This window comes from Saccopteryx bilineata, chromosome 5, assembly GCF_036850765.1.
Source record: "Saccopteryx bilineata isolate mSacBil1 chromosome 5, mSacBil1_pri_phased_curated, whole genome shotgun sequence".
NCBI classification, from domain to species: domain Eukaryota; kingdom Metazoa; phylum Chordata; class Mammalia; order Chiroptera; family Emballonuridae; genus Saccopteryx; species Saccopteryx bilineata.
In genome coordinates this window covers 38,237,532-38,256,597 of record NC_089494.1, presented here as the reverse complement: position 1 = coordinate 38,256,597, position 19,066 = coordinate 38,237,532, and the positions used below count along the sequence as shown (strand labels likewise).

The 19,066-nt window shown below is 43.1% G+C and overlaps 1 protein-coding gene across 2 annotated transcripts in view; it reads right to left on the bottom strand.

Annotated features, from left to right (window-relative positions):
• Nucleotides 1-19,066, bottom strand: part of RFTN2 (raftlin family member 2) — an 82,329-nt gene that overhangs the window by 15,098 nt on the left and 48,165 nt on the right. For both annotated transcript variants that reach the window (XM_066232748.1, XM_066232749.1), the window contains exons 6-8: nucleotides 16,223-16,344; nucleotides 14,936-15,039; nucleotides 3,125-3,203 (exon numbers count right to left, since the gene is read on the bottom strand). In XM_066232748.1, coding sequence (XP_066088845.1) covers nucleotides 3,125-3,203; nucleotides 14,936-15,039; nucleotides 16,223-16,344 — 305 coding nt within the window. The remainder of the gene's footprint in view (nucleotides 1-3,124; nucleotides 3,204-14,935; nucleotides 15,040-16,222; nucleotides 16,345-19,066) is intronic.

Sequence of the window (19,066 nt, the reverse complement as noted above, 5' to 3'; positions counted from 1 at the left end):
TCATGGCCCTTGCTGTTGGCTCAGTGGTAGAGCGTAGGCTCGGCATGTGGAAGTCTGTGGTTCAATTCCTGGCAGGACACACAGGAGAAGTGCCCATCTGCTTCTCCACTCTTCTACCTCTCCTTTGTCTTTCTCTTCCCCTCCTGCAGCCAAGGCTCCACTGGAGCAAAGTTGGCCCCAAGCGCTGAGGATGGCTCCATGGCCTCCACCTCAGGCGCTAGAATGGCTCTGGTTGCAACGGAGCAATGCCCTAGATGGGCAGAGCACCGCCCCTTGGTGGGCATGCTGGGTGGATCTGTGTTGGGTGCATGCAGGAATCTGTCTCTCTGCTTTCCCACTTCTTATTTTAGAAAAATCCCCCCCCCAAAAAAAAAGTGAGTCATGGCAGGTAGTCATGTTCTAGGCCAGTATCGTCCTTGACAAAGATTAATATTTACCCTAATGTAGCCTGTCTATTGTCTTTTTGCATCTAAGATAACATACCTTTGGGATGTCTGAGTAAGCCTCGCTTTTTTTCAGACACCTCAGGGCACAGTCTCCACCAGAGCATGAGACCACAGAACCCCTCATTGTTACCTTGTCGCCCAAATACCATCTCTATGCGTTGTAAATGTTGTTAACTATCCTATACCCACCAATGCAAAAGAATTACATGTCTCTCCATTTTATTCTTTATTCAATCTCAGAGATTTCCCCGTTTTGCTTTCCTGGGCCTTTACAATCTACCACCAATGAGTTTTGTGTAACCCTCCTAACGCCTCCTCTGATTGTAATATATAAAATAAACTGCAAGCCTGACCTGTGGTGGCGCAGTGGATAAAGCGTCGACCTGGAAATCCTGAGGTCGCCGGTTCGAAACCCTGGGCTTGCCTGGTCAAGGCACAAATGGGAGTTGATGCTTCCAGCTCCTCCCCCCTTCTCTCTCTCTGTCTCTCCTCTCTCTTTCTCTCTGTCTCTCCCTCTCCTCTCTAAAGTGAATAAACAAAAAATAAAAATTTATAAAAAAATTAAAAAAAACAAACAAACTGCAAAACTGCCATTCTCCAGAGCATTTTCTCAATCTGTTGAGATTTTGCTTCCCAGCAATTGTCAGTTTGGCTCAAATAAACTCATAAAAATTCTCTACAGGTTTGGATGTTTCTTACACTGACAATACAGGGGGTCCTCGTGTTATGACAGCCTCGACATGCGATGTTTTAAGTTTATGATGCTTACTCCCATAAAAACTTTGAAAAATTGAGATGTGTTTTAGCTTACGCTGTTAGTGCCATACTTACGGACTACCTGGGCGAACTAGTTTGGTTGAGCGTGGTGGAAAAATACGCAGTAACGTGGCAGATGATTGAGGAAGTACCCTAGTACACTTTCCTACGCCATTTTGGACTGTTAAAAGTGCAAGTGTTCCATTTGGGTTGCTTTGTTTGGCAACTTTTTGGCCCTTATCATGGCTCCTAAATGAAAGTCAGAGCTACTGGCATCACTTGGAGAGGAGCTGTCTGCTGAGGACCTCATTCAGCTGGAGAAGAAGCTGACTGAAGAGAAGAGACAGAAACCCCAGAACCGGAGAGATTTACTACCGAGGGTTTGGCAGCAGTTTTTTCTGTGTTAGAGGATGGGTTGGCAAAAATTTCAGGCTGAGGACCCCAGCGATGACAGACTCAGTAAGATCTACAGAGCTGTTACGGATGCCTTGAAACGTTATAGGCAGATTTGGGAAGAGAAGAAGTCATCGACCTTCCAGACTAGCCTGGAACAATTCTTTAAAAAGGTAGAGAGGTCTGCAACAGATCCTGTACCCTCTACATCAGCTGCTTCTCGAGATGAAACACCTGTAGTACAGGTAGAATCATCTCCAGCGTCTCCTGCATGTTCCTTAGGCAATCCTGATTCACCTGACCCAGTATCTCCAGCACCTTCTGCAGGTTCTCCTGCCTCTCCAGCTTCCTCCTCCCAATAGGTCACTCTCTCCCACCTTGCAATGTCCCTTCCAGTGTGCAAGCCAACCACAGGAATAAAGGTAAGGAATTATTTTACACTCATTTTTCGTCTTTTTTTCTGTTATTACAGTGCAGTATACAGGACAGTATATTTATGTCCTTTTCTGTTTTCTGTGGCTTAGTTGTGTTTTTATGTTCTAGATTATGATTTTACAACTGTGTTAGGATAAGTAAGTGACATAGGCTAGGGTGTGTTTCGACTTACACCAAAATTCAGGTTACATCACTGTTGTAGGAATGGAATTGTGTCATAACCCGAGGATCCCCTGTATATAGAAAAAGAAAATGTACCGGATTGAAAAATATGAACCTAAGGAGACAGTATAGAAGTACTGACAGAGGTCAAGATAGACACGTGTGCACAGGTATGCTGCAGTATTAGTTGCATTCACTTACAAGATGTAGGACTGCCAGGGGGGACTTTTCCTCTACCCCCTTAGGTTCAGTGCCTACAAATTAAACTGACAAAATACAGGTGAGCAGAAGGAAAGGCTTATTTTGGATGCACATGGGCCTTCACAGAGAGGACAGGGAAAACCCAAAGGGGCAGTTGGAGCAGGAGCTTATCTATGTATATATCACTTTAACAACAGGTGATAAATTGTCCAGGAGTGTTTAGATTTGGAAAAGGGGTTTGAGCTTCTAGGGGAAGAAAACTGTGGGAGGTGAGTACTGGGGAAACTAGTGGAAGACAAGGTTTGTTTTGGTAAGGTGCTTATGCAAACTCAAGTCAGTGCTGTCCCCACTGACAGTAATTTCTGGTGATTGTTTTTTTCTCTTCTGAAACAGGACAGCGGGCAACTTGACAAATTTATGCCCTGTTTTTTGTCAGAAAGGAGGAGGGTATAGCTATCCTCCTGTGTCTGCTCTTTCTTAATTGCCTTCAGCTCAGAAATAATCCTCTGCTAAAGGGGTGTATTTCGAATGGGTATCTTCTGATTCCCTTCGTGCTGTATCATGTTGCGTGGTTGCCTACACATTTCCCTTATAGTGTGTTAGTTCAGAAGACTATTTCCATATCAAAACCACACTTCCCCACTGTATTCAACATTTAGAAGTACAATGAGAGTTTAAGGATTAAATGCTTCACTATAACATTCAGTTCATAAAGCATCAGTATTACTCACTTCTGGTGTTTGAGCAGCTGAATTCCATATTACTGGTCTCTGAAGAAATACCACCTGCTTTGTAGCCAAATTCCCCTCGCTGTGAATGAAAACAACAGAATTAGTATTTGTGCATTAGTAATTCTCTAGATTTCACACTTGGCTAAAATGTTCCTTTGTAAAATAATCTCCTGATCCAAAAATAATTAAGACATAATTTTATGTAAGTTGCAGCTAGAAAAACAAAGGGAAAAATCCCTAAAAAACTAAATATAGTCACTACAAACGAAAATTTTAATGTTTAAAAGTTGTAAACTCACCATGCTAACATGACTTTTCATCTCTTTGTTCCCTTTTAGTTATCAGCATAATGTATTTCTGCATGTCAGTAACCATTGGATATTTGCATTTCTGTGTTCTGGGCTTTTCACTTAACACCTTTTCCTTGTTTGTACACCATGGTCATTTTTTTTTTTTTTTTTTTTTTTTTTGACAGACAGAGTCAGAGAGGGACAGATAGACGGGAAGGGAGAGAGATGAGAAGCATCATTTCTTTGTTGCAGCTCCTTAGTTGTTCAGTGATTGCTTTCTCATATGTGCCTTGACCAGGGGGGAGGGGGAATGGGAGGGTGGGAGGATGGGCTACAGCAGAGTGAGTGACCCCCTTGCTTAAACCAGGGACCTAGGGCTTCAAGCCAGAGACAATGGGCTCATGTCTATGATCCCATGCTCAAGCCAATGACCCCTTGTTCAAGCTGGTGAGCCTATACTCAAGCTGGATAAGCCCACGCTCAAGCCAGTGACCTCAGGGTTTCGAACCCAGGTCCTCCATGTCCCAGTCCGATACTCTATCCACTGCGTCACCACCTAGTCAGACCATGGTTTATTATTATTATTATTATTTTTGCATTTTTCTGAAGTTGGAAACGGGGAGGCAGTCAGACAGACTCCCACATGCGCCCGACCGGGTTCCACCCAGCATGCCCACCAGGGGGCGATGCTCTGCCCATCTGGGGCGTTGCTCTGCCGCAATCAGAGCCATTCTAGTGCCTGAGGCAGAGGCCACAGAGCCATCCTCAGCGCCTGGGCAAACTTTTGCTCCAATGGAGCCCTGGCTGCGGGAGGGGAAGAGAGAGACAAAGAGGAAGGAAAGGAGGAGGGGTGGAGAAGCAGATGGGCGCTTCTCCTGTGTGCCCTGGCCGAGAATCAAACCCGGGACTCCTGCATGCCAGGCCAACGCTCTACCACTGAGCCAACCGGCCAGGGCCCCATGGTTTATTCTTAATAGGTGCGTAGCATCTCAAAAACTTAAGATACCAAAATATTCTAATTCTGTTCTTTATTATTAAAAAATTAGGTTGTTTTCAGTTTTCTGCTAATTATAAATAAAGCTATATAGAAATATGTATAGTTTTCTTTCTATGACTCAAGAAACATGTATATAGTCTTCCTATTCTTATGACTCAAGGAAATGTTGAGATAAATTCTTAGGAGTGGGATTATTAAGTCAAAAGTGTATGATTTAAACATTTTGTTTACACAGTCAAATTTGCCTTTGAAAAAGAAGAGACTAATTTGGGTGCCACATGTGAGAATGTTTTATGTAGCTTTTCAGCTGAGGGAATGGAGCCACAGCTAGTTTTCTTTTCAGTTGCTCCTTTGTGGGCAGCTACTCAGTATTCTCCTTATTTAGCTACCATCATGGCAAATTACCCTTTGCCAAAGGCTACTTGGCGTTTGGATTTCTCTGAAATGTTTTTCACAGAGTCTCCATGGATTTTTGGGGAGGAGTGTCTGTATCTAATGTTGCTCAGTTACGACTTTTATTATGCAAAAAACCCAAACAAAACCTCACTATTTGCTGCATTTTATGCCTTGCTCTTTTTCTGGAAAACAATGTGACAGTGAAACTCTGGCTCTTAGAGATATATGTCAACTCCACACCATTTGAGCATCCCAAGCTTACTGGTACTATTGAATTTTGAGAAGCAAGCAGATCTTCCAAGGTGGTCGTGGGAGACGGCTTCTTTTTCATTTTTATTCATCTATTAAATGTTTTTCTATTTCATTATTTTTTTATTTAAAATTTTTTATTTATTGATTGATTTTAGTGAGAGAGAAGAAGAGAGAGTGAGAGAGAGAGAGACAGGAACACCAATCTGTTCCTTTATGTGATTGACCAGGGATGGAACCAGCAACCTCTGCACTTGAGGATGATGCTCTAACCAATGAGCTATGCAACCAGGGCTCATTTATTTTTTTAAAAGATTGATTTTAGTCTAATTTCATTTTAGTTTTACCTTAGAAGACAGTGTGAAAATATATCATAATTTTGGAACAACTGAAATCATCAGCAGACCTCAGTTATGACTTTGGCATACAGGGCAGAGACTAGCAGCAGCACACAGAATGGCCTGGTCTGTGTTTGGAAGGCCCAGGTGCACTGAGAAAAGAACCAGAAGTTGCTTTGGAACTGGAAGTTTCTTGGTTCAAATCCTGACTCTACCGTAGTACTTACTAGCTAATGCCTCTAGCAAAGTCCTTAAATTCTCTGACTTTCCTTTCCTATCAGGGACCTTGTGAAGGATCAATAAGTCCATGTCCATGACGACCCTCTAGTGTGTCAGCCACTGGAAAAAGCACAACAGACTTAATTTCATTCTTCTTCCTCCACCATTCACTCAGTGAAAGGTGGGGTGGAGTTAACAGGGAGGGAATGATCTCAGAAGCAAGAATGGAAAAGCCGAGGAAAGGTTACACGAGAATAGAGAAGAGGTTTCTGGGTAACATTCTAGGTGTGTGATCCACTCTGAGAATCACATGGGGGAACAAAGGCCTAGAACTATCCAAACATGAGGAGGACAGATTAGGGTAGAATTCTTCTTAACTAGAAAGCAGGAGAATGTCAGGGTCGGGACTGTGGGAGATGCTGGTGGGATTATCGGATGGGGAGAGTCTGAGTGCACTACATCCTGGTTTGCTCTAGAGCAGGCTTCTCCAACTGTACTAACAGGGCAGACGGTGAATGTGGGGACGGCCTCGCAGAGGCGGACTATCGGAGGGATTATCGGATGGGGCGAGTCTGAGTGCACTACATCCTGGTTTGCTCTAGAGCAGGCTTCTCCAACTGTACTAACAGGGCAGACGGTGAATGTGGGGACGGCCTCGCAGAGGCGGACTATTCTCGGACAGACTCCAGATGCCCAGATAAGACTCTGAAGGTCAGCAGCTTCCCATCTCTTGGGAAGTCCTCACAGCCAGATCTTCAATTTGAAATATGTCTGAGACCTCTGTGTCCCTGGTGTTCTGAGGGCCATTCTGATTTAAATAGGTCTGAAGGCTTGCAAAGTGACAACTGTTTGTCAGGGCAACTGAGTCCCTCACAGTCTCCGAGGCTCCTGAGGTCACTGTATATACTGAGCTGAGATAGAATAAGAGCTCTGGGGGGTGGCAAAAGTACATTTACAATTGTAAGTATGCAAAATACAGTTTATTCTTGCATTGTTATTTATTAATTATTGTCTTGTTTCCATATGAACAGCTGTAAACCTATTTTGGCCTCACCCTGTATTTTCCCGGTAGCACAAACTTCTGAAAGGGTTTGACTGGTGAAGTCATTATGGGACCAGAGAGTGCTTTGAATGCCCTGGATGCCCTCAGAGGACAGGGCCTGTGTTACCTCTTCCTACAGAAATTATTATCCAAGAAGTGCTAGATGCGGGAGGAAAACAGTTCGACCAGTTCGACAGCTTCATGCTACAAATGTCAGGACACATCATGTTCCCATGATGCATTTGTCAGAGAAGTGGTCGGGTGTGAGGGAAACGGCATATTGGCTTGAGGCAGACAGACTACTCTGGGTTTGCATCCCAGCTCTGCTGTTTACTAGCTGTGTGACACAGAGCTAGTCACCCCATCTTTCTGAGCCTCCTGTTTCTTTTCTGTAAAGGAGATGATTGTACCGATATTAGTGAGTTGGTAGATACAAAGTGTTTTTGCACACACCCTGAGCATAGTAGATATTCAAAAAATGTGTCCTCCTCGCTGCCTTCTCTTCTATGTGTTTCATAAGGAAACAAAAAGAAGAGTCACTTAAGGAAGAAGGTTTTGCAATGGTATTAACAGACTACCAAGTAAAAGCCTGGCTTCCCAATAACAGTAGATCTCATGGACTAAACTAAGAAAAGTACTTCATCTTGTGTAGTACTTAGGGTGTACTGTGCACTTTCCATGTAAGTGAGCACATTTGTTTCTCATGATAGTCCTTTAAGGTGTGCAGAGAAGACATTTTTTCCCCCATTTTGTAGATAAGGAAATTGATACTCAGAGTTTTTAAGAGTTTTGTCTTGGTCACCTCTAGTTCATTTTTTCTGGGCCAATTAGATTATTTAAATAAACCATACAGGTCATGGTGTTGGTGTGGGCAAAGGAAGTAGCTCATGACCTGTGGCATTCAAGTTCCATGTAAAAGATGAATCATTGAAAGTTTCACACACAACCTTCACAGACCTGCTCTCCTCACTGATGTCCTGTGCCATATTCACCTGCCTCACACTCAGCTCTTTTTTCATTGATTCCTCAAGGAAACTTTTTAGATATTTCCCCCTCATTTCTCTTCTCTCCCCCCTTAAATTTTAATACCTAAGATATGTTGTGTATCTGTTTATGTACTATGTTGGAGGACCACAACCATTTATTTATTTATTTATTTATTTATTTATTTATTTATTTATTTATTTTAGGTGAGAAGAGGGGAAATAGGCAGACTCCTGCATGAGCCTCAACCAGGATCCACTGCAACCCCATCTGAGGCCGATGTTCAAGTACTGAGCTATTTTTAGTGCCTGAAGCCTGTGTGCTTCAATGGAACTATCCTCAGCACCCTGGCTTAAATCAATTGAGCCACTGGCTGGCTGCAGGAGGGGAAAAGGGAGAGACGGGAGAGAAGGAGGGGGGAAAAAGCAGATGGTTGCTTCTCCTGTGTGCCGTGACTGGGAATCAAACCATACATTGGGCCAACACTCTATCCACTGAGCCACCAGCCAGGGCCCACAAGCCATTTTAATATCTAAGATTTTTCTCAGCCCAGCATAACTAATTTTCGCCCCTTAGGGTAATAATATCCCCCTATTGAGAACACATGCTCTAGACCTCCACTGCAGGCCTCACGGTCTGTTCTGCATTAGTTCTCTGTGACTGTTTTCTCTCCAAGCAGATTATGAGTTCTTGGAAACCTAAGTCTGTCCCAAGAGTCGGTAAAATATTACCTGTACATAGCAGGCCCTCAATACATATTTGAGTTGAACTAAAGAAATATTCTGTTTAAAATAAATGCAAGAGTGTAATCAGGTTGAATACAACTGAGCTGTTTCAAATGAGTGATTTATCTGAAACGGCTTGGTCACTTTTGAAATAAAAATACTCCTTTAGAAAGTGTTCAAAATCCAGTGGACTAGAACTAAAGGAAACAGAATTGTTATGTTATTTTATATTTTCTAATGATTTTTGCTTCATCTTGTATCTTAATTAATTGCTATGATTTAAATGAGTGTAACTTGGAAATAAAATATGAAATAAAAATGAACTTTTTAAAAGAAAAATTATAAAACTAAATTTTAGCTTGAAGCTTTGTAGCCAGTGCTCTGTTTCTTTACCTACCTATGACCCTAATTTATTTCTCAGGGATTAACATGTGTGTGAAAGATACCAAAGGGCCCTACTACAATTTAACTCCTCCCAACCCTTCTTCCTGACAAAATGTGAAAAATTGAAGGTCACATGAGGAAGAGTGATTACTGGAAGTATATAAAACGGACAAATGGACGTTTTTCTTTTTTTAAAGTGGCCTTTTCAAAATGCTACTCGCTGCAACATGACTGTGAGTATAGGTCACAGTGGAATTGCACAATACTGCTTGCATAGAAGTTCAACCAGAAACGGAGGAGAAGCGCATGAAAAGGGCCCAACATGAAACCCTAGCCTCTCCCCCGACTGTGTAAACATGCAGCTCTGCTCTGGCTGTCACTTGAGGGTTGAGAGGAAATGATTTGGTCCACTTAAGTGTGTCAATAACCACCCCTTCTGGGCTGTGGGGACCGCAGGGCGGTAGAGCATTTTTTGTCGAGGCTGCAGAAAATGGAAGAGGGGAGTGGGCCTGACATCAATGAGAAGATCATTTTCTCTGTTATTCATACCTGTCCTTAAGGACCAGACTTCATAAAATCAAGTATCACTTGACTTTAACATTCTTTCTCTCGTTTTCTGTCTTAATGTAGGTTATAATTCAGTGGTTGTGAAAGTGCATTAGAATCACCTTGGATTCTTGTTAAAATGCACATCCTACCCCCCATTATTATTTGGGGTGAGCGGGGTGATGCAGTCTTAGGTAGTCAAACAGGGAACTTGGGCTCCCACTTCCATTTTATTCCTGTAACTAGTTAAAGGTCAGCAATATTAGTTGCTAGCACAGCTGATTTGATCCTCCACCAGATTTGTCCTATGGAGATCGTCAATTTTTTCCTTAATTTATTTATATAATTATATAGTGATAATGATTAAGAAGGGATTCTGACAACAGTTTTCAGGGCTGACAACAATAATCTTGTAATAATGTAGTGATATCAGATTACATTGTGATGTTTCCATGGTAACTTTAAACTTTGGTGGTGTGGTATTGCCTAGGGTGTAATAAAGCAACAACCTTGACCTAGAAACACACTGAGAAAATACCTTAGTGCTATCTGATGACAGGATATATTTGAGTAATGAAAGCAATATGGGGAAAATACCTTATGAATAGACCATTGAAGTTATGGCTTAGGTAATAGAAGTGAAGAAAAAAGTTGAAATTGTTTAAGACCCGATTGTATATGAGACAAAACTACTTAAGGAAGAAAGTTTTCATGGTATTGGTGCTGAGCTACAGTTTCAGACATGTGGGCTCCAAAAGAAAGAGCAGGACAGACACTCGTTTTTCGGGGTGTGAGCATACATGTAAGCATATATCTTTATAGGCTGGTTATTTCTTTCTGTTTTTGCTGGCTTGTAATTCTCAGTGCTGATTTTGGATGGAGTGAACTACACTATTCACATTTTCTGAAATATCATGATTTAGGACTGGTCAAGTTATCCTTCCCCAGTTGGTTTCAACTTCTTAGGGACTTTGGCTCTGCTAAAGGATTAGGTCCCACATAATAACTCTAATTTATTAGCCTCGTATGCATAGCCCCTACATAGATACTTTGCATATATTATCTCATTTAATATATTATCATGACAGTCCAGTAGAGTTGATATTTATTGTACCATTTTTCCAGATGAGAAAACTGAGACCTAAAGAAGTTAGGTGACTTCCCAAAATCATACAGCTAGTTAATGGTGAAACTAATTAAAATGAAATGTGTGTAACTCAAAGCCCAGACTATTATTCTAGTTTCAGAGATGAAATAGTTTCAGGTTCCATCGCCCACCTGGATCAAGATGAATTGTATGTAATATTTTTCTTTCTATAAAGATGACATGACTGACAGTACTGTCTTTGTGTGCACTGAAGCAGCTAAGAATGGCATGTGACTATCACAGGGACAGCATATTTGAATAAGACTCAAAGGGCAGAGTATGAACAGGTTTACCCAACAGTCTTTGTTACCACATCACAATATACCTTTACCTTCATCCTGTGTTGTCTACCTTGCGGGCACTTGGAAGGACCCAATGTACAAAAGGTAAAGGAACAAAGGAAACATCAATATTGCAAAATGTTCCTGGTATAGGAAAGAAAAGCAGACACTGTGTGTTCTAGTGTGCCTGTTGCATAAGGGCAATTACTTTTAAAGTACATTTTTCTACTACCTTCTCTCCCGGGTCAACGGTACTTTTCCTAAATGGGGTTCTGCTAAGTAGTGATACTGCTTTTTAATCTCATTACTGTTTAAAGGTTCCATTTAACTTTGACAGTCCATATTCTCTTATTTTTAATAGTCCTATGGAACCTACAGACTAAAGTACTTCCTAGCCCTTGATTAGTTACTATATTATACTATACAATACAGAAACTTGACCTGTCCCAACCTGAATGCAGGCCCTTGGTTAGGTACTGAATGTACACTTAGCCAACAATGAACTTCTTCAGGGCAGACACTCAGTAGAGCAGGGGTCGGGAACGTTTTTGGCTGAGAGAGCCATGAATGCCACATATTTTAAAATGTAATTCCATGAGAGCCATACAACGACCCGTGTACATTATGCATTATCCAATAAAAATTTGGTGTTGTCCCAGAGCACAGCTGTAATTGGCTCCAGCCACCCGCAACCATGAACATGAGCGGTAGGAAATAAATGAATTGTAATACATGAGAATGTTTTATATTTTTAACATTATTATTATTTTTTATTAAAGATTTGTCTGCGAGCCAGATGTAGTCATCAAAAGAGCCACATCTGCTCGCGAGCCATAGGTTCCCGACTCCTGCTGTAGAGCCTCCACATCCTTTCATCAACTGATTGATTCTTTGATTTTTAACACAGATTTTTTAAAAAATCACAGAATAAACATATTCCTTGTAAAAAGTCAAATCATAGAAAACATATAAAGACCAAGTAAAAATCCCCTGTCCCCTCCATAACCCCAAGAGCTAGCCACTTACTAGAATTTGCTATGTAGCCTTTCAGTTTTGCTAGATAAGTTCAAAATGTATAAACTTTAAAAAGTTGAGATTGTGCTATATTATTGCCCCAAACCTTTTTATTTTTTTATTTTTTTATTTATTCATTTTAGAGAGGAGAGAGAGAGAGACAGAGAGAGAGAGGAGAAAGAGACAGGGGGGAGGAGCTGGAAGCATCAACTCCCATATGTGCCTTGACCAGGCAAGCCCAGGGTTTCGAACCAGCGACCTCAGCATTTTCAGGTAGATGCTTTATCCACTGCGCCACCACAGGTCCCAAACCTTTTTTTTTTTTTTTAAAAACTCAACAATTATCAACAGAGAATTCTATAAACTACATTCTCATTTTTTAAAAATCAGCTTCATTTTATTCAATTTTATGGAAAGTTCATAATTCATTTAAGCAGTTTCTATTGATCGACACTTATACTATGTCCAGTGTTTTCCTGCTACAGTCAGTAGTTTAATGAGCAGCCCAGCGCAAGCTCCTTTGCTATTTTAATTATACACAAAGATGAGCCTCCCTGAGGAAGACCCAAAAAAGTGCCTGGTGCGTCTGCCCACAGAGCCTTGCTGGAGGGGAGGGGCGCAGGGGCCTGGGGTGCTGGGCGGCGGCGGTGCCATCTCTGCACCAACAACTAGAAACAGCCACTGCCCATTCAAGTGGAGTGCCTTACCCCTGGGGACAGCCTGTGACCTTGCACAGTTTGTCATGCAGGACCAGGTGGTTAAGCCGTGTGTGGCTCCAGGCCCCTCCACCTTCCCCCTTACATGTGAGACCTCTTCTTTCCCACCATTGGTCTTTGTCCTGTCCTCATTCCCAAACCAGCCGGAAGCAGGTGACGAAGAAGGAGCTGGGCCGGGGTTCCTGGTTCCGCAGCCCACTGCGCGCTGGGCTCGCCGTCCACACTAGTGCCCGACCACTCATCCACGTCTCTACATCCCTTCAGAAAGAGTTAGACTCACGAGAGCCGAAGCCCTGAGTGAATGTGAGGGAGAAATGGTTAATATGTTTTTTCGTTCTTGTTTTTAGCATGTGAGAGAGACAGACAGAGACAGACGGAGGGACAGACAAACAGGAAGGGAGAGAGATGAGAGGCATCAGCTCATTGTTGTGGCACCTTAGGTGTTCATTAATTGCTTCTCATAAGTGCCTTGACCAGGGGGCTCCAGCCGAGCCAGTGACTCCTTGCTCAAACAAGCCAGAAACCTTGGGCTCAAACCAGTAACATGTAGGCTCAAGCCTTTGGGCTCATGCCAGTGACCATGGGGTCATGTCTATGATTCTATGCTCAACCTTGGGTTTCGAACCTGGGTCTTCAGCATCCCAGGTTAACACGCCATCCACTGTGCCACTGCCTGGTCAGGCAGTTAATATGTTTTTTATTGGGGATAAAGGAGCACGAAACCCTCAGAACACAGCGAGTACTTTCAGGAAGGGTTAACTGTAACAAGCCAATTGACACTCTAAATTATACACCTAGAGGAGCCGCCAAAAAGCGGTGAGAGGCCAAATGTACACATTCTAAGGAAGTCTGGGCAGTGGGCTAGATAGACCAATGGCTTGGCAGACGGACAGTGAGGGGTAGTAGCAAGGTGGGAACAGGCGTTCCCTTCTCACTCCTCCTGAAAAGTTCATCAGATGCTAATAAGCTTCAGGAGCTTGTGAGATAGACTCACAGGTTCCGCTCTCAAGGCTTCTGAGCGTCCCTGGGGTGGGCTCCCAGGTGATTCATATTGCTAGCTCTGAAGACAAGTCCTGAGAATTACTGCTGTACTGTGATCTGACAGGTATGTCACAGGTTTTAGAAAAATAGGAAATGACGCTTCGGGGAGTGGTCACTCACAGTCTGAGAGGTTACCAATGGCCCTCTGAGAAGAAAAGCAGGTGGATGGCTTCGCTCACTTCTAAGCCCTCCTTTTAAAGCGTGGGCGTATTTACACTCACCTGGACCTCTCTCCCCACCTGAAGAGGCGTGGCTTCATTATAAAGCCATGTCAGCCAAATGTTTTTAAAGGTTGTGGGGACCTTGGGACACTGGTAAATTGCTAAGCCGGGTGAACCAGAGGCGAGGAGGGCAGATGAGGCTTCCTCAGCTACACGTGACAGTGTGCAGAATGTTAAGCCACACTGAACTTGCTGGAAGGGAAGGCCCAAGTGGCACTGTGCTGTCCTCTGCAGGTAGTCACCCGCCCAGACAGGGCAGTCCTGCAGGTCCCGATGCCAACTGGGGCAGAGGGACATCTCTGAGTCCAAGGGACAGGAAAGCACTTTATACGGACGACTTAACTGGTCTTTCTCTCTCTCTAAAAAAGAAAAGTAGTACAATTAAATTTTCCTTCCCAGGAAAGGAAATAGGGAAAATCAGTAAAAGGAGAAAAGGAAAAGTTGGTATTAGTGAAGTGTTGGCATTTTGGTTCTAAGACAGGCATTTATTTTAGTGGAAACAGCTAACACAGTCTGTCCCGGGGAAAGCGAAGCCAGCACACTGCAGGGGGTGAATGGAGGCGGAGGTGCCGCCCTCCTCCGCCCTGGCCGCTCAGGACCCCGTGCGCCCGACTCAGGCTGTGTGCTGCGTGAGGACGCTTCGCACGTGCGGAGCAGAGAAGCCGAGGGTGGGCCCTAAAGCAACATGAACCCCTGTTCGCAGATTGATACTGGCTCAGTCTCCACTCTAGGGAAGAACTGGATTTCTGAGTTAGAACAAAGGAATGCGATCTTCCAGTGGACGAGCGCCGAGGCAGCACGCAGTTGGGAGGCAGTCTCCCGTGTCCCTGCTCTGGCTCAGCCATCCTGACCTGTATGCCCTTGGGAAGGACATGTAATAGCTTGTACATACATAATGTGAGGGGATTAGATTTGCTCATCTCCAAGGTCCATGAAATCAGATTAGGAGTTCAGTGAAATGCTTTTTTTAAAAAATTGAATTTATTAGGGTGACTCTAGTTAACATAATTATACAGGTTTCAGGTGCTCAAGTATACACATGTTACCTGTACACTGTATTGTGTTCATCCTCCCCGGTCTTCATCCATCACCATTTATGCCTCCCTGCCCTCTGAAATGCTTTCTGTAGGCACTAAATAGGCATTTGTTAAATTGAATTACTTAACAAATGAACTATATTTTAGAATTAAAAGGCCGTATGTGAGGCCACTTTGGCGTTACCTGTCATGTCTCAGGATAGGTGTAGGCAGCACGCTGGTCAGGAGCCACCCAAACTCGGCCAGAGTGTGCAGCAGAGGGCCGTAATCCGTCTTGATTTCACAGCCCTGCGTGAGTAAGCACAGAAGCTCACGGGCTAACGGCAAGGACAGCCAGCTACACAAGTGATTAGAATAAAGGGAGGTGGGCGTGCTGATGAGGGGAGTTTACACTCCATTAAGTACATTCTCACTGCGGAGCAGTCGTCCCGGGCTGCATTTCCTGCTCCCTGCTGCCTTCTAACCCCTGAGCCAAGTTAGAAACTCTGGGGATCAGAGTGGAGCGAGCTTTCCATCTGCTCTCCAAAGTTTGGGCTTTCCTTGTTGCCTTGGTCTTGTTCTGGCATCAAACACTGATAGGGGGCGGGGAGGTGGGAATCTGCCTTTCAAATGAGCTTCCTAGGTGGTTTGGATCCAAGCGGTTTACAGACCACACTTTCAGAAACACCTGTCTAGGGGCTGGGAGCTGAGGACAGGAGTGGGGAGTGCGAACTGGGGACAGGTAAGAGGAGCTTAGAGTTGGTTTTGATTTTTTTTTTTTTGAGCTTGGAACTGGAATTGATTTTTACTTGGAGCTTTACCTCTTCCCCCAGTCCTGTTTATTCCTCTCAATGGGAATCCTGGTTTCTTTGAACAATGGGCTATGTCTCTAACCTTTGTAAGACCAGAAAGGCAAGAGTGTCCACGAAAGAGCATGTCTGGTATGAACACCGCAATGTACCGGCCCTCTGTCTGGACCTGCGGTGCCAGCTTCTGAGTTCAGAGGGCCCAGCAGCAGCAATGGCATCTCTCATTGCAAGGATAATGCTCTGTGTGCACGTTTGGCCTGAGAGAGAGAGGACACTTTTTGGATATTTTTGCCTTTGATAGTTCACAAGGTAAAAAGTCAGTCCCATTGGTTGCTTGGAGATAAAATACTACTTACTGACTGAATTTTTTTTACTTTCAAATAGTTGTCATGCCATTGTGTAAAGAGAAGCTCAGTGCCAGGGGTTTGTTTAGGATTAGAACACCGATCTTTGGGGATACACTGCTATTTATGTATAGATGATTATTTTTGCTCTCTCATAACAAAGTTGACATTGGGTAATGCAGTGCTCACAAACCTGAAAGAAGTTTGCTCATGCATTTGTGATGAAATTCTGAACACTGCAGCACAGATTGTCAGAAAGACTTCACTGTGTTAGGGAAGATCTTTAACATGTGAAACTAAGCAAAAGTAAAGTTAAATTGTCAGAAAACTGCAGTTTACCTCGATAACAGTCCATTGTTCTACAACAATGGCATCATTTCCTTTCCTACCGGAACCTGGAAGGCCCGAGCCTTCTTCTTCATAGATAAAGAATCCTTCCAAAGATTTAGGCAAATGGTCCCCTGTGAGGAAAAGGATACAATTAAGAAGAGTTGTAAATACTAAGTGTTTCTTAAGATCATCTAAATCCTTAAATAACCCTTGTAGGAAGCAGAAAGAAAAACATATCCATTAATAAAGACTTGTTATGGCTCAATCAATAACATCCTCCTTCTCTTTGAAGGTTAAAGTTTTTTTGGCAAAGGTCAAGACAGTTTTATATTTTACTGAATGAACATCAGACTGTAAACACGAAAACTACAATAACAAAAACAAGATAAAATAATATTATATAGTGAGAGGCATGTAGATTTTTTTTAGGACTTTATTAATTTTTTAGAGAGAGAGAGGGAGAGAGGAAGAGAGAGCGAGAGAGAGAAGGGGGAGGAGCAGGAAGCATCAACTCCCATATGTGCCTTGACCAGGCAAGCCCAGGGTTTCAAACCGGTGACCTCAGAGTTCCAGGTCGACGCTTTTATCCACTGCGCCACCACAGGTCAGGCCTGTGTAGATTTTCTAAGCCTAAAAAGCATCTGGGAATAACTTCACTTTGAATTTTGGTTTCTGATCTATATAGGGTGGGGCAAAAGTAGGTTTACCATTGTTTGTACAAAAAATAATACAATAATTAATAAATAATAACACAAGAATAAATTCTGTTTCACATACAACAGTAAACCTACTTTTGCCTCACCCTGTCATGTTGTATGCATGTTAATTATACTATTAAGAGAACACCTAAAATGTTAATCCTTGAAATTTACAGGTGTGATATTAAAACTAATATGAGGTAAGATTACTTCAAAAAATATAAACACAGAACAATTCATTACTTCTATGATGCTTAAAAAAAAAGAATGGTAACAGGAAGATTCTAAACAGAAGTCATTGTCGAGAGAATTCCTGCTGGGAAGGAAGTTTGAAGGGAGGGCCTCTCTGACATTTTCTTGAATAGCTGACAATAACCATCTGGCCACAACTAAACTGATTTTATGGAAGTTCTTTTGTCTCCAATTTTGCAATAGGAGACAATTTTCCCATGGTCACATGTTGGTTAAACATTTTGGTTTTTATACGGCCCGATGTCACATCAAAGTTTCCCTGGTTGACAGTCATCTAAACAATAAAGAAAGGCCTACAAAGTTTTCAAATAATCTACTATAGTTAAATATAAAAAAGACAAAAATTGCCCTGGCCGGTTGGCTCAGCGGTAGAGCGTCGGCCTAGCGTGCGGAGGACCCGGGTTCGATTCCCGGCCAGGGCACACAGGAGAAGCGCCCATTTGCTTCTCCATCCCTCCGCTGCGCTTTCCTCTCTGTCTCTCTCTTCCCCTCCCGCAGCCAAGGCTCCATTGGAGCAAAGATGGCCGGGCGCTGGGGATGGCTCTGTGGCCTCTGCCTCAGGCGCTAGAGTGGCTCTGGTCGCAACATGGCGACACCCAGGATGGGCAGAGCATCGCCCCCTGGTGGGCAGAGCGTCGCCCCTGGTGGGCGTGCCGGGTGGATCCCGGTCGGGCGCATGCAGGAGTCTGTCTGACTGTCTCTCCCTGTTTCCAGCTTCAGAAAAATGGAAAAGAAAAAAAAAAAAAAAAAAAAAAGACAAAAATTATTTCAATATAATTTTTAGTTTTAATTTATATTAACAGGCTAGCAATTTTAGGAGAAAAATCATTATATCATTTTAACATCACTTACAGTTAAGGCAGAATATCATAAAGAATTTACATAGTTCAGAGTAGTTTCCAAGAACCAGTAGAATTTGATTCATTAGTTGGAAATGGTTTTCTAATTACAGTATATGCTCTATTTCCTTTGAATGTACTGGTCAGCATGACCAGAGGAATCAAATCTGTTTCTGATGCTCGTTCATGGCATCACTAAATCATCTTCGAAAATGTATATGACCTAAGTCCTTTTTTAGAATGGGGGCATGAATTTTAAAAATAATTATGTACTTTGATTACAATGTAGTTATTCATAATCTGTTTACTTTGGAATTATACAATGTGGGAACCATAGGTTTTGTGACTCTGTATCTGTTTTGTGGGTCTCAGAATTGCGTTTCCCTTGTACTTCCAAACTTCTTTTAGTTTGAAAGAAAGTATAGTAGACTCATATAATGCAACACTGAGAATAAAAAAGTAAAACTCACTGCTATGCAGCAACAAGGATGCATTTCAGAGATACTACGTTGAGCAAAAGAAGCCAGATATAAAAGAGATAAAAGACTACAAACTTTTATTTCAACCTATGTGAAGTTCAAGAACAGGCAAAAATCATGCTTCTCTGAATAATGCTATCTTTGGGTGGGAGGATCCTGACTGAGAAGGGTCATGAGGAGGCCCTTCCGGGATTTTGAAAATGTTTTATATTTTTTGCATTTTTTATTTCTGTTTTTGCATTTTTTTTTCTTTTTTCTGAAGCTGGAAACGGGGAGAGACAGTCAGACAGACTCCCGCGTGCGCCCGACCGGATCCACCCGGCACACCCACTAGGGGGCGATGCTCTGCCCCTCCAGGGCGTCGCTCTGTTGTGACCAGAGCCACTCTAGCGCCTGGGGCAGAGGCCAAGGAGCCATCCCCAGCGCCCAGGCCATCTTTGCTCCAATGGAGCCTTGGCTGCGGGAGGGGAAGAGAGAGACAGAGAGGAAGGAGAGGGGGAGGGGTGGAGAAGCAGATGGGCGCTCCTCCTGTGTGCCCTGGCGGGGAATCGAACCCGGGACTTCTGCACGCCAGGCCGACGCTCT